General features: G+C 47.8%; 5 protein-coding genes across 5 annotated transcripts; 3 read left to right on the top strand and 2 right to left on the bottom strand.

Moving 5' to 3' along the window:
• Nucleotides 1-792: 792 nt before the first annotated feature.
• On the bottom strand, nucleotides 793-5,433 carry BDV37DRAFT_200955 (CHAT domain-containing protein). The gene has a single exon (XM_032079845.1). It carries the CDS (start codon nucleotides 5,227-5,229, stop codon nucleotides 1,252-1,254), a length of 3,978 nt encoding a protein of 1,325 aa, XP_031937826.1. The 5' UTR covers nucleotides 5,230-5,433; the 3' UTR covers nucleotides 793-1,251.
• BDV37DRAFT_257349 (uncharacterized protein) lies at nucleotides 5,429-6,508 on the top strand. The gene has a single exon (XM_032082935.1). It carries the CDS (start codon nucleotides 5,546-5,548, stop codon nucleotides 6,356-6,358), a length of 813 nt encoding a protein of 270 aa, XP_031937827.1. The 5' UTR covers nucleotides 5,429-5,545; the 3' UTR covers nucleotides 6,359-6,508.
• Nucleotides 6,509-9,351: 2,843 nt separating this feature from the next.
• Nucleotides 9,352-11,156, top strand: BDV37DRAFT_296810 (major facilitator superfamily domain-containing protein). The gene has a single exon (XM_032090195.1). It carries the CDS (start codon nucleotides 9,710-9,712, stop codon nucleotides 10,958-10,960), a length of 1,251 nt encoding a protein of 416 aa, XP_031937828.1. The 5' UTR covers nucleotides 9,352-9,709; the 3' UTR covers nucleotides 10,961-11,156.
• A 186-nt stretch (nucleotides 11,157-11,342) lies between these two features.
• On the bottom strand, nucleotides 11,343-11,777 carry BDV37DRAFT_286516 (acyl-CoA thioesterase; the record flags this gene model as incomplete). Its single annotated transcript, XM_032087934.1, has 1 exon — nucleotides 11,343-11,777. One exon carries the CDS (start codon nucleotides 11,775-11,777, stop codon nucleotides 11,343-11,345), a length of 435 nt encoding a protein of 144 aa, XP_031937829.1.
• Nucleotides 11,778-12,514: 737 nt separating this feature from the next.
• BDV37DRAFT_296812 (Zn(II)2Cys6 transcription factor domain-containing protein) lies at nucleotides 12,515-13,585 on the top strand (the record flags this gene model as incomplete). The annotated part of the gene is made up of 2 exons (XM_032090196.1): nucleotides 12,515-12,837; nucleotides 12,904-13,585. The coding sequence occupies 2 exons, from the start codon at nucleotides 12,515-12,517 to the stop codon at nucleotides 13,583-13,585; spliced, it is 1,005 nt and encodes a 334-aa protein (XP_031937830.1).
• Between the last annotated feature and the right edge of the window lie 942 nt (nucleotides 13,586-14,527).

A 14,527-nucleotide genomic window follows, 5' to 3' on the forward strand; every position in this document is an offset into this window, starting at 1 on the left:
TGAGCGTCAGCCAGCTGCTCACCCCATCTATTGTGCACTCACCCAAGCTCACCCAAAGTCGCGCGACGTTAAAGCGGCTCACCCGCTAGCTCACCCGGGCAGCACCCACCCGACTTCTGGCCGCGTTTAAGCCACACGCCGGGAGGTTAGTAGTTGGGTGGGTGACCACCAGCGAATCCCTCCTGTTGTATGTTTTTGTTCATTACTTCTGTTTTCTTTTTTGTTCGGTTCAGCGCTCTTATACCTTGAGCCCCTTCAGCCCGCTGCCTGAATGTAACCTGAAGCCTGTCTAAAACTCACCCACTGCCCCGCCTGCTAATGTGTCCCAAAGGATCGGATTTACAATAAGCCACTGCCGCTACCAGGTATTTTAATTCTTTGAAAAGGGGATCTCCTTCGCATACCTTGACCTCCGTGCTATGTCTCACTACAATTCAAAGAAGAGATAATATTTTATTAGGTGGCTTAACTTAGTCCATTTTTCGTCATCGCCGCCTTGGGTCAATACGCGTGACTGTTTAGTGCATTACAACGATGTGCGTCTAAGCCCGTTCTTTGAAGCAGAAATTCAATCCACTTGATATTTAACTTGGTATGTCGAACAAGCGTGATTAGTTATGCTGGCAACGAACCACAGAACGCTAAGAATCTAGTATAGAATATTCTTTGGAAGTCAGCCATCAACTCTGTATTCTGCGGTGACAGCGAATTACTTACATCCGGTATAGCGCGCCTAATTAGAGAAAGCGCATCGTTGTCGCTTAGCATCAAGATGCGTGGTCTATAGATGGTCTTCTTGCCCGCCTACCTCTTCTCTTACTCTGCTATTCTTTCACGCTATATTAACTTAGGCTAACTAGAGAAGAACTAAACAGAGTCCGATATCATCGTAAGATTGTACAGACGGCTTACTCTAAGAGTTTATACTACAGCTATAATAAGCAACACTTCTAATATAAGATTAGAAAAGCGGGACATATATTATAGATTATACGGGAAGATCGCGCTAGTTTGGCGTATGACATAAGATTAGCAGGCTAAAATCGCGGTAAGCAGTACGATAGCAAACTTTTAAAATCTAAGTTAACTGTGCAACTTGGGACTGAGTCCTGTCTGCTGGTCGTGCCTAGACGAGAGGTGAGCCAGCATGCAGTAGATTTTGTTTTGGCGCGATTTTGAACAAATGTAAGAAAACAAAAAGTCAATAATACATTAGTCTGCGATGACAAGTAATTGCAACGAGGGCCTCCATTATGCACCCATGTAGATAAATGGGGCCCATGAAAGGACATCATTCGTTCTTGAAACTTTCCTGCTTTTTCGGTATGTCTGGAGAGCTTCGTGGAGACAGCATGCGATGTTTGACTCGTCACCATTACACATCTGCCGGCCCAACTGTTCGTAAAAGAGTCTGCTTACTTCAACGGCAGCTCTGTCGCTGACCTCCCAGAGTGTCCCGACGACATGAGGGAACCCAATGAGCTGAAAAGCACTGGCGATATGCATGACCTCGTCTAGGAGTTCGTCGGACGAGTTCTCGGCTGTCGAGCACGCAGAGAGATACGCAATCTGAGCTTTTTCGTGACCAATGAGTGACAGATCCCTTACTGTGAGCTGCGAGGTTGCTCCATCTTCAGCTGTGCAAGCAAGCTCCAAAGCGCTCTTCGATGGATCAGTAGCGTTTGAGTAGCCATGGCATGAGAAATGGAGCAGATGGTGCTCGGGGAGCTCTCGCAATACGTCATCGCGCGAGGGCCTATCAAGCATCGTGTAGGACACTTGATGACCCTGAAGGCCCTCTCTGATGGATTCGAGCTCGACGTTTGTCTTCAACGTCTGTCGATTGAGCTTTTCTGGCGCAGACACAAGGAGCATCTTCGGCTCATGCTCGCGGAATGACATGCGATGTCTTTCCCGGCAAAATTGGAGCACCTGAAACGTGGGAATATAACTGGAAATGACGTAGTCCATCGTCCTGCGAGTTGCATCCCCGGCTGCGTGCAGTGGGAGAAGGCCCATGTAGCCGCTTGCAACCCACCAGACACGCGGCAGTACAGGTCGCGGTTTGTCGCTGTATAAGCCTATTCGAGTTAATACAGGGTGGACGGCTGTCGCCCATAGCCAGTGCAGTATGTCTTGAAGCTCCCGGTTGCGCTGCGGTCTCGTGGTTGGAACTCCCTTCGACAGTCGTTTATATCCTATCACTCTCGCGACATTGGCTTTGAGGTCTTGAAATCGAAGCTGCTCCAGATGCAGACCGTATATATCATTTTCGGCGACAATTATCGCATCACTCCGCTGCTCTGTGACGTTGAAGACTACTACTGGGCCAAACATGGCAAACTCAGCGTAGGACGCGTGTGAAGGAGCCTGGTTGAAGTCCTCAAATCCCGGAAATGTACGGATCTTTTCCTCCAAATGCTCAATTCTTCGCAAAATTTCAGCCCTTTCGGGTCCGGTGGTAGTGATATGGGGTGGGAGTAATCCTGGAGCTTTCCGTCGTCGGCATATCAATGTTGGCTGGGAAGGTCCCGCTGCACTTGAGAATGTTGAGAAAGAGGGAAGGGAAAGTTGCCGACGGAGCATAGTATACTCATCGTGCAATGAGGGATGCGATTTCTCAAGTTTGGAGATGTCGGTCTTCAAACCGATACTGCAGCGGGCTATCACCCCCCTCCCGGTCTCCAATATCTTGAGAGCGTCAAGGGGAGGTCCATTTGCCTGTAGCACGGCAGATGCTGCACGAGATGTGAAGTGCGATATGTTTTTAAGCAGATGTTGCTGGTCATCTTGACTTAACCACCGCGGAACCAACAAGGGGAAGAGCTTCACAACATCTCTCGCCACCGAATTCGCCTGAGTCCACTCTCCATTGGAAATATAGCAGTCAAAGGCATTTTCCCCAGCTTTGATACGATCTAGCGGAGGAGAGCTCTCATGGCGGAAGGCCTCAAGGAACAAATCCTTCGGCTTTTTATCCCCAGGAATTATCTGCCTGGTGAGTTCGTAGTTCTCCTTCAGGAACGTGCCACACGTGTTGAGATACATGGCGCGATTGGGGTGATACTCGGATGCTGTCTCGACTGCTTCCCAGCTTAGCTTGATCGCTTCCGTTGGATCTGTTGGTTCACCAGTGTGCTGGTAAAGAGCCAAGCCCACGCTGAGATTGTGGATCAAAATGGAACGATCTCCGCGGTAATGGGAATCGCGTTTTATGGCCTCACGCTGGGCCTCGATGGCTGATTTCAGGTCGGATAGGTTATTTGTTGTCTTAAACCGCGATATGAAAAGCAGATGAAGGCTATTCAGAATGCTGGATCCCATCATGTCGTCCTTGGGGATAAGCTTCATTGCTTCAGTTGCTGTATCAATCGCCCGATCTAACGTCCCCGTATGCATGTTCCTCTCGAACAGATACCCAAGTTGGTCACTTAGGGTTTTCAGATGGGAAACACGGTTCAAATAGTTCGGTGGCGCACTTTCTATGCAGCTCTGCATCAAGTGGATGGCTTCTTCTAGATCGATTAGGCCACCGAGCAGTTCGTATCGAGATGTCAACTTAATGCTTAACGCATATAAGTAATCGATTCTATCAGAGCGATCAGGTGAGGTAGATTCGAGAGCTTTTTCGCTGTACTCGATAGACTTTTCCAGATCGGACATGGTCCCAAGAACTAGAAATCGCTTTTCTAGAGCGCTGCTCAGGGAATGAAGGCAGTACGCGCGCTGAGGGTGGTCCAGAGGAACACGATTGAGCGCTTCCTGAGCAAGTTGAATAGATTGATCGATATCAGCTTTCTCCTTTGTACTTTCATATCGGTCTTGGAAACGGTGACTGAGAGTGCACAGTTGACTTGGTCGAAGCGAGGCATACTTTGTCTGGGACTGCATTGCTGTTTGTATGATTTCAACCGCCTGTCTGTTATCTTCTGGTGATCCTAACCTGATGTACCTGTTGTGAAGATAATCGCTCAGATCTAATAGAAGATCAACCCTGTGCGGGTCATCGTTTGGAATAATGTCAACAGCCTGTCTTCCCAGAAGGATAGATTGTTCCAGGTCATTTAAGCTTCCCGTACGCTCAAAACGGCTGGCCAGGAAAGCGGCCATATGAGCCAAATACTGCGCTCGGTCTCGGTTGTCATCGGTTGTGGAGTCCAGTGCTTTTTCTGCCAATTCTATCGCTCTATCCAACAGACCGATATCATCGTTGAGATCACACCGCAGGGATAAGAGTACGGCAAGCTCATCCCAGAGCATGAGCAATCTAGGGTCCTCTGGATCGACTCTGGAAATAGCATCTTCTTCAAGACTGATTGCCTTCTCGAGGTCGGTAATGTTGTTATACCGCCGGAACCGGTCTTCCAGATGAAAGCTGAGATCATGGAGCAAGAACGGGTATCTCTGGTGGTTTTCTGGGGTGCACTGTATTGCCTCGTTTACATAGGTAATCGCATCAGAGAGATCCTGCGCGTCCCCTTTAATCAAGAATCGACTTCCGAGTGCGTTGCTGAGGTTCTTGAGGTGAAGGCCGCGGTCAAAATCATCGCGACTCAAACCAACCGCTTCGCTTGAGCAGTTGATAGCTTTGTCAATATCGGTGGGATCTCCTAGTCTCTCAAATCGGCGCTCGTAGCAGGCCGATAGGTCGTTTAGGTACATAGCCCTGTCAGGGTGATTTGGGGATATGAGTTCTACCGCCTGTTCACCCATGCGCGTTGCGGTCTCCAAATCGTCCAAGGCCCCGAGTATGGAGAAACGGTAGCCGTGAAGGATGCTCAACGTGGTCAGGCAGATCGCTTGCGACCCTTGATCCGAGCTGCTTATACGAAGTGCGTCCTGGCCAGCCATTATGGCTCGTTCCAAATCCCCCATGTCTTCCCTGCTTTCAAACCGGTCACCTAAGTAAGTAGCCAGGTTGGCCAAAACTAACATTTGCTCCGTGGGGTCGTGTATTGCCAGGGATGCATCTTCGGTTACCTGGATGGCCTCCGAAATGTCCTGGATTTTACCCAGGGCTTCGAATCTTTCACGAAGGCGACATCCTAGACTGTTTAGGTAGGTTGCGCGTTCAGCTGGAAGCGAGGCGTGCAAAGCCTGACGCGCAAAGTCGATCGACTCGTCGAGATGGGCTGGATCCCCGCTTTCACGGTATTGAAGTAGTGATTCTCTTCCTCGCCTGGACAAGAGGAAGGCCAACGAGGAGTTGTCGCATGCGCCGACGTTCATTGCTATCGAAATGCGTCGAGGGAAAGGGAGCTTAGAAGATTCCAATGCTTATCCCAACTCTGGCCGGGGAGGAGATGTTGGTGTGGAGTCGCAGATTGCGGCGCAGGAGCTGAACAGCAAAAGACGGTATAGCGCGCTGACTGCCCCTCAGCGCCTATACCCCTGACACGGAACACGGAGTCCTTTCCTGCGACTGGCTTCCGTTGTACTGTCTTTGACGCGCACCTTAAAGATCGAAAAAGCATCGAAGTCCTCAGATCATCAGCGAACCGACGGTACCATTCGCCTTCGTACAGCAGCAGTTGTTATCTCGACCATGTCACCACAGATTATTCTAGGGCATTGTTTCTTCTCACAGGAGGACGTTCAGCTCGCCAGCTTGATCCCAAACATCAACGATATCGACCTGGACACGCTAGAAAGCGTGTTACCAGTGCAGACGACGGACTACACAGTTAGGAAGCTTGAGGATGTCACTACCGCTATCAGAGCTACAAATAGTAGCAAGTTTCAAGCATTTCTTTCCCGAGTTGCTAGCTGGGATTCTCAGCGCTCTGCCCATGCAAACCTTGACCTGACGGCGCAGAAGGGTCGCGTTTATACCTTGAAAAAGCCAACTCAGTGGTTCAGACGTCTTTGTGAGAGGGAGGAGGTCCGACGATGGTTGCAGGAACAGATTGAATATGAGAATGAGGTACATTTTGTTATCGGGCTCTACACTTTGTTTGACGCCGCTGCGTCTGATGACCTGGAGCGGTCATCAAACCACAGCGGAACGATATCAGCCCCCATCAGCGCTATCGCCGGTTTACCGCTGTCCCACCCTGCAAACATCGGGGTTTCTGCGGGTCACGAAGGGGCTCGGGGTACAACCCATCGTTGCACCGCGCCAGGCGAGCAGATATTTGCAATTCGACTGAAAAAGGTGAAATATCGTGCTTGGTATCCGCATGATGTCAATGATGCGCACCTAGCCAAGCACAGCCACTGGACTATGGCATCCGACAACCGAAGTGCTGCTGATGAGCATTCCGAAATGGTGGCGGTCTTTCTAGACGAGTCTACTGACGAGAATGAGGAGGCGATGGCTCCTGGCTTTGTTGAATTTCATGTTCTCTCTGAATCGTGAGGCTAGCTAGAAAATGATACATATACTTGTTGCCCTCCGCTCTCTTTAGATCAGAAGCAAACTCCCGGAAGATGTCTGCATTGAGCCGCTCATACTCTCTGTAGTTCTTGGGCCAACCTCCTAGCCGCTCCATAGCAAGTTTCAGCAGGTACAAGTGCCGACGAACACGCTGGCCGTCTGGGACGTGGGCGACTGGCTCCCCTAAATCAAGGTCGTACGTGGAGCCTTCCAGACTCATGCTGTTTTCGAGACCGCACTCCAGATCGGCAAAAAAAAAAAAGGGTCGCTGAAGATGCGCAGCAGGCTCTCATGCAGCGCTGCGCTCTTTTTATAGTATCGGTTAGCCATCTCCTGTCCGTTCCTGTGGGACTGATACCGCAAGCCCACGCTAATGTACGGCTGCGACAAAAGAACAGAGGTATCCAGTGTAGCGGGGTGAAAGGCACCATACACACGGCGGCAGTTATACACAATATCCTCAGCTAAGCGCAGCGCAGCAATTGAGTCGCCGACAAGGTAGCGGGCCAAATAAAGACGGCGGCCCAGCGCAAGCGTAATATCTAACTTCCAGAAATGCTGAGCATCTTAGCTGTTCCAAAGTTTATTCAGAAGCTAAGTAAGAGTGTAATAGTCTTGTTGCTCGCCCAGAAGGCCAATAAAAATATTTAGATGTTGGAGGCTAATCCGCGACATGTCAATCTTGAGCGCTTTAATAACACGAAGACAGTCCTGAATGATAATAGCTAACACGCCTAGGAGCTTCGTGCGAATAGCATTATCTAGTTAACGCACCATATCACGCCCAGATACAGTCATATCTAAGATAAAGGCGAGCTCAACGGTAGCAGCACTGCGATAAACATTAACGTATATTCAGTACCGAAAGTGTCAAACCCCCGAGCATGTCACTGCCCGCCGATTCCTGCCTGCAGGTAAAATACTAGAGCCTCTACCAAACAAACAAATGCATTCCTATCTAAAAATTAGTTAGGAACTCGATTAGAACATTGAAATCGCTTATGTCCTAGATGATGACAATTACTGCAGCGCGGTGGCGCTCGTATGCGCAGCCTAACTATAGAAGGCGCTGAATCTTTAGGAAGCGTATCTTAAGCTTCACTTCTATAGCTAGCTATCTAGTAGACTTCTTCCGTTTTTCGCTTTTCTATTTATTATTAGCGCGGTGTTTGCGTAATTTATCCAATGTAAAAACTAGCTGATTAAGTATTTATGACCTTTAACAATCTCGTCTAACCGCGCTTCTAGCAAAAATAGAGAGCTGTATGTGCGTTCCCTAAGCAGTTTCTTTGCTGCAGATACTTCCTTCTCTAACTATCTAGTTGTATAAGGTATTTTAGGCGCTGCATTAGTTACTCGACTTCCTAGCAGTGTAAAAGACTTTAGTTAAATGTCTAACTTGCTAAGCACCCTATCTGGATTAAATAGAACTAGGCCGGTAGCTGCAAAGCTGTTCTTAATAGATTCTTCTGTAAGTCTGCTACTGTTAGAACCCGCAGCCCGCGCGGATTGCGGTGCGGGTTGACCACCCTATGTAGCAGTTATAGCTTAAGAGTAATATTATTTTAAAGATAGAAGACCAACTACCTAGAGCAAAAAAAAACCTTTACGTTTACGGGGGAAGGGGGTTAGTGCTACTTCTTGGTCTTATTTGCGCAAATGTGACTTCCTACTAGCTCGGGTGTATAGTATTCGGCTGGGTGAACATGAGCCTGAATTGCCCTGAAGGAAGACTGAATAAGGCAGCAAGCCGCCCACGCAGCGCCTGGTGAGCACCACCACACTTGTGCTGTTGTATGTTTTTCTTTTTTTTTTTTTATCCTCTCTGTTTTACCTAGTAGAAAAGGTTTACTGAGTTAACTAAATGGCAGATTATAGCTGTAGTGTGGAGATACAAAGGAAGCCTGTTGTCCACTTGTATAGGATGTAGTTCCCTTAGAGCCTGTTCGGGGGAAGACGAAATAAATCCCGCTGTTCCCGATCCCCGCCTGCGCACATATACTAGTAGTTGTAGAAGTTGTCCTTGGTGCATTGCGGATCCTGCTCCGCCTATCCACCACTCTATCTGGTATGCTCAACTGGGATTATAATCATTACTCAAGGCTATCATGGTGGAAGCAAGCACCCTCTCAGCCCGAGCCGACGCCCAATGCCAGGCATATTCGAACATTGGTTGTATATGTGTTTTTATGATATGTTGATTCAAGTGTCATTTCATACCTTATCGAGGTGGTCTTCTTTTGTCTGTTATCATAATAAAAATTGGAGGCCAAGACAATGTGAAGGCACTTGGCCATTTATTAAGCCATGTTTTAGCACATTGTATAGTTTGTGTAGGCACAATCGCAGCGGCGTTGCCTGTTGGCGTACCCTATTGGTTTCGTGTAGGGAAACTAGGGAACAACATTGAAAATTAGAAACATCCGCAGTAGAAGCAAGACAACCCAATGTATGGATATACGTTGAGCGACATGCCGTCTTCCATTATTCAACGTGAATAAAATCTTAATAAACACAAAATGGCAACGCTCCTCCGGGAAGGATATCTGAATACATCTTGGATAGGAACCAGGGAAAACTGGAAGCAAGCGTGTCGAATGCCAGGAACTTCTCTTCTTGTAATCATAATTCATCGGAGTAGTACCATGGCTTGCGTTCAAAGATATTAGACTTATTCACCTCCCGTGGAACACAATTCCTACCTTCCCCCGCTGTAGATCATTCTTATAATGTCGGATATCTTCCTGGATATACGGAGCTGGTCCGATAAGGAGACTTACAAGAGGAAAGTAATAGGCTACTGGGGCAATCCCCTCGGCAATTACTTAATTGCAATGGTCTAGTTACCGGACGTTCGTATTTTATGTGAAAATCTATGGGTTCTGGTTGAAGTCACTCAAGTAGCCGCGGCACGGGGAGATAGGCGGCAACGGCGGGATTTGCGGACCAAACTATTCCAATACTAGACATCAGATGCGTGACCCTCAAGAATGATTAGATGACTTGTGTACGTGGAATTGTAATTTCTCTTGAAAACTCAGTTTAAACCTTCGTCTAATAGCCTAGAAGGCATACGCGCAAGTTCAATGCATTATCTTTGCTGAGTTGAGAAGGGCATAGGGCACGACAATAGAATCAAACCACAACACGCGAAGCTTGTCACCTAGACAGACAATACAACAGTTGTTGCGGAACTATACTTGTACTACATTTTTTTCCCAGATCAGGGGAAAATACTGGTACTGCCTTACCGAGCTTTGATCTTTCAAATGCCGAAGAGTCACTCTTTTATACTATCCTTCCATTCCGTACGAGAACAATATCACTTCAGCCATGCCCTCAGAATCCAAGTCGAGCACAGTTTCGCAACAGCCTAGCATAATAAAGCCCCCTGACGGCGGCTTTATGGCCTGGTGGCACGTCTTCTTATGCCACATGGTGTTTTTCAATACCTGGGGTCTTGCCAACAGCTATGGTGTGTTCCAGCAACACTATACGGAGACCCTCGGACATTCTGCAAGTGACATTGGATGGATCGGAGGCATTCAAATGTTTTTGATGCTCTTTGGGGGCGTCTTCTCGGGCCGTGCGTCTGATGCCGGCTACTTTCGACACTGCTTCGTGACTGGCGTTATCATGCAAGTCTTCGGGATGTGCATGGCTTCTTTGTCTACCAGATACTATGAGATTCTACTCAGCCAAGCCGTATGTGTTGGGATAGGTAGTGGTCTGGTATTTACCCCTGGTCTCTCAATCATGGGCTCGTACTTTCAGAAGTACCGCTCTATCGCAGTAGGCTTGTCGGCTGCCGGTGGCGCAACAGGAGGAATGGTCTACCCAGCAACAACAAACGCACTGCTCAATCATTCAAGCGTTGGATTCCCGTGGACAATGCGCATTCTAGCACTGATAATGCTGGTCACGCACATCCCTTCCGTGGTAGGGTATCGGCCGTATTTACCACCGCGCTCAACAGGGCCCGTGGTTGAATGGAGTGCATTCCGTGAGTGGCCGTTTGTGTTCTTCACGGCTAGCATGTTCCTCAATTTCTGGGGTCTATACATGGCTTTCTATTATCTGGGGATATTTGCCCGTGAGCAAATTCACCTCAAAGAGTCAATTAACCTCCTTGTCGTCTTAAACGGTGTCGGGGTCATCGGGCGGAGTTCTCCCTGTTTCATTGGCGAGCGCTTTACAGGCATTGTCAACATAACCATCTTCTGCTCCGCCATTAGTGCTATTTGCGTCTACTGCTGGGTGGCTATTGGTGATTTAACGGGGCTATATGCATGGGCGGTTGTGTACGGCATCTTTGCCGGGGCTACACAAGCCCTGCTCCCGGCGATGGCGACTCGGCAAACGAAAGACATTACCAAAGTCGGTACGAGGACAGGGATGGTTTTGACGATAGTTAGCTTCTCATGTCTAACGGCGCCGGCTATTCAAGGTGCGCTTATTCAGGCCTGTGAGGGAGATTATATTGGAGCGCAAGCTTTTTCTGCTAGTTCTATCGTCTTGGGGATGATATTTTTGTGGCTCTATCGATGGTGTCATGTTGGACTTAAAGTCGATGTGAAGGTCTAAGACTGGGGATGCATACTATGGCGTTGTGGATTGCATGGTATGCGTACGTGCATTGGTCGTCATTTTACAAGTGGCTTTTGACAGGCTCAGCGTGGTCCTGAAATACAACCACTGTGCTTCATATGTGATGGAAGCGAAGGCGAGGATGGTCTGAAATAATCTTATTGGAAGCTTGATTAGGCAGCTTGTCTTAAACTCCTCTATATATCCCTCTTATTGTGAAGTTTCGACTAGACAAGAAGAAGACAAATATTAAGTTCTCTATATATGCTTTCCTAAAATAATCAGAAAATTGACCAAAGAACCTAAATCAATCACATATTCATATATACAGACTCATTCCAGTCTGAATCCATTCTCTGTCTCTCTCATAACCACGACGTCATGAGCGAGCCCCTAGATCGGCATTAGGCCGTAAAATAGTCTGTTGGGTCATGCTTGCAACCAAATGACCGTTCTCATTCCAAATCCGCCCCTCGCTACAAGCCCTAGTATTTTCTGCAACAGGGGCTTTTTGTTCTGCCATATGCCAGTTCCAAAGATTCAGACCATGAACAAATATCCGAAGAGAAAACTCCAATGTCGCGCAGGCGCTAGCTTGCCATGAATCGTATCCGCTATGGAGTGCCGGAACATATGCCAAACCCTTGTCTGCGTAGAATGCCAGAGCCGATATTTGTTCTGCTTCGTTGTAGAGGGGCACTGGTACACGGAACATCTCTTTGGTAATTGTTGATGGGGCAGGTGGAAGGCTGTCGATTCTATTATTCTGCTTTGGGCATTTCTCGATGTTGCTGTTGTCAAGAATAGGCCGCATGTCGACAAAACGCTCGATATACCTATAATGATCAGGATTCTTGGAGATATCTGGTGGATCAGTCGAGTATCTTCCGCTTAATGTGCTAGATGATGATTCGATCTCAGGAGGGATAGAATAGGTCACGGCCGAGTAAGGTTCTTCGATGTGAAAATCTGCTAAAGCTATCAAGCATAGCCTAGTAGAACCATCGTCAGCCGCTTGGGATACGCTGATCTAGCGAGTTTGAAAGCTTTTAGAATCCCGTATACTCTCAATGTGACAGAAGAGCTTCCGGTCAGTTGTTGCAGGACGGATGAAATGGCCACAGAGAGAGTATAAGTGATACGTAACGTTAACTGTTTGATAGGCTGTATTCACTGCAACCGCAATGGTATTTCCTTCAAATAGGTATTCTGAGAGAGCTCCCAATCGTGTCGGATTCTTAAGTGAGCAGAAATGACCAGGACGCAGTGGCACAACCGCGATTTGTTCTTTCAAACTAATTCTTTCCTTTCGGTCAAGTTTGAATAGAACGCTCCTTGTGCTAGTGGAGTGGCCTGTTAAGTGGACTGCCCCGATAAGGGCGTAGATCTATGCTGTTAGGTACTTTATTCACTTCTATGTACATGGTTTAGTCCTTCGGTAAATTGGGCGGATTAACAGTTCCTACGGGCTCCCGCCTTTCCCGCAGTTCCCGAGAGTCGCTTGTCCTTGTGCATAACACAGACCGAGTACAGCGCACGATTATATACGCCATGGTGGATCTAGAGCAATCTTCGCCATCCTCAAATCCCGGGCTTTTACGCAAGCGCCGCCGCGCAAAGGTTGCCTGCGAGTCATGCCGTACACGCAAGCGGAAATGCGATGGCCAGGAGCCCTGCGGGACATGTGTACAGCTCGAGTATGATTGTCACTATTGCCCTACATTAAAAGCATCAAAAAGAACACCAGATATAGCCAGGGATGAACAGGCTAGTACGAATCCAGCAGAGCCCCCGGGAGCTGGTCAAAATCCGGTTGCTGATAGTAGCAATACGGTGGAGCCTCCATATCTGCTGAACCTTGAGAATCATGCTCGGTACATGCTTACTCAAATTAACTGAGGAGAACATGGAAAGAAGACGGGTGCTAATGCACGTTTCAGAATTTACGAGCACGAATCACAAGTGACATATCCATTGTTTCTTCAGAACCAAGCCGAGCCCAGCAGCTGTGCATGTCTCTCCTTGCTTTATCTTATGATGGAACAACTCCGGGCCAAAGATCGAATCGCCGTGCCAGGTGACTTGGTCCTGCTCAGAAACTGCGTCAGTTCCTCAAAGCAAGTCTTGTATTGCCAAGAGTGCCCCCGCCGTTACTTGTCCATCGTTCAAAACGGCACCATGCTCGGCGTGTTATGTATGTGCATCGCGGCATGCTATGCACGAGCCCTCGAGGCAATTGATGCAGAAGCGAAACAGGCGTCTGATGCCAATGAGCAGAAGCAACTCTGCATCTCAGCCTCGAGTCCTGAAGCATTACACGATCCTTCTTCATTAGGGAATGTGATACCGTCTTTCTCAGTGGAGATCGCCGCTTCGGAATGGGCGAATATCATGCGCAGAACTGTAAAAGTGGAGATCTTCGGTAGTGGGCCTAGTAAGGAGAACTGTTTCATGTCTTTCATCGACACTTTACAAGAGCGTCAGAGGGGCTGGCATCAGATACCTCCCGCCCCTGACTGTCCGTCAACGTACCAATCGCTATGTGATATGGCCGGTCCAGAGCCAGTGTGCCTTGTTATTGTCAACGAAGCAAAGAAGCTCGTTAATGGCTTCAAGTTCTGATATGCTAGTCTTCTGCGTTGCACATTAATATTTGTCTCATTAATTCAGGGAATATACGGGTTAGGAGGTATTATGCAATCACTTGTTCAAAGCAAGTAGGTAATTCGTAACAAGTATAGAATCATGTCGGGTCGATATGTATAGCTGGGTCCCTGCAAGTTGCTTACACCCTCGATGGTCATAGAGTTTGAGCTTGAGAAACCGGAATCTCCTGTACCAACGGGCAATAGGTTTCATGTGATGAAAAATTATGAGCTATTCCTGGAAGCTTTGGCCAGAGGTTTCAATGAGTGCTAGTTGGGGTCGTATTTGGGAGTAGTTTTGGAGCCTGTCATAGACAAAGCAAGCGAATATAGTATTGGAGGTGTCGCATTTCAATGCGTTGAAAGCTAGTCCAGGATATACTGAATGATGTGTCCCACTTAGGCGAGAAAGTCATCAAAAGAGATTAATCTGAGAATTGGTGATGAAGTAGCCTTTTTAAGAGCAATGGTAATGGTGATTTTTACGGTTAAGAGAAGCTTCAAACTAAAAGGAATTACAAGTCTATAGTCTTGAACTTAGACAGTTGCACATATGAGCATAATTTCCCATGTTGAGAGAGATTTTGTCTTGTCCTGGCACAGTTCCTCCCCGTTGTATACATGGTGTTTCACTTCTTTTCACGTCACCAAAGTCTCTTCGAGGACTCTACCCATCCTGAAGAAATGTACTTGAATATGGAATGTGACAGTCAGAATCATGCCAAAATGTCACAGACTATGTATTTGACAAACTATAACCAGAACTCATCTTCGGGATCGTATCACCTCACAATCGTAACAGAGTCCGTCTGGACTGAGTTGAGTCGTATTCCATAACTTAGCTCCCTTGCAAATGCCGTCCTTGCCCTTTTCCCGCGGACAGTTGCTCTTACTTGCGACCTCTTCGGGCATATCTGGT

The sequence above is a fragment of the Aspergillus pseudonomiae genome (assembly GCF_009193645.1).
Source record: "Aspergillus pseudonomiae strain CBS 119388 unplaced genomic scaffold BDV37scaffold_77, whole genome shotgun sequence".
NCBI lineage: Eukaryota > Fungi > Ascomycota > Eurotiomycetes > Eurotiales > Aspergillaceae > Aspergillus > Aspergillus pseudonomiae.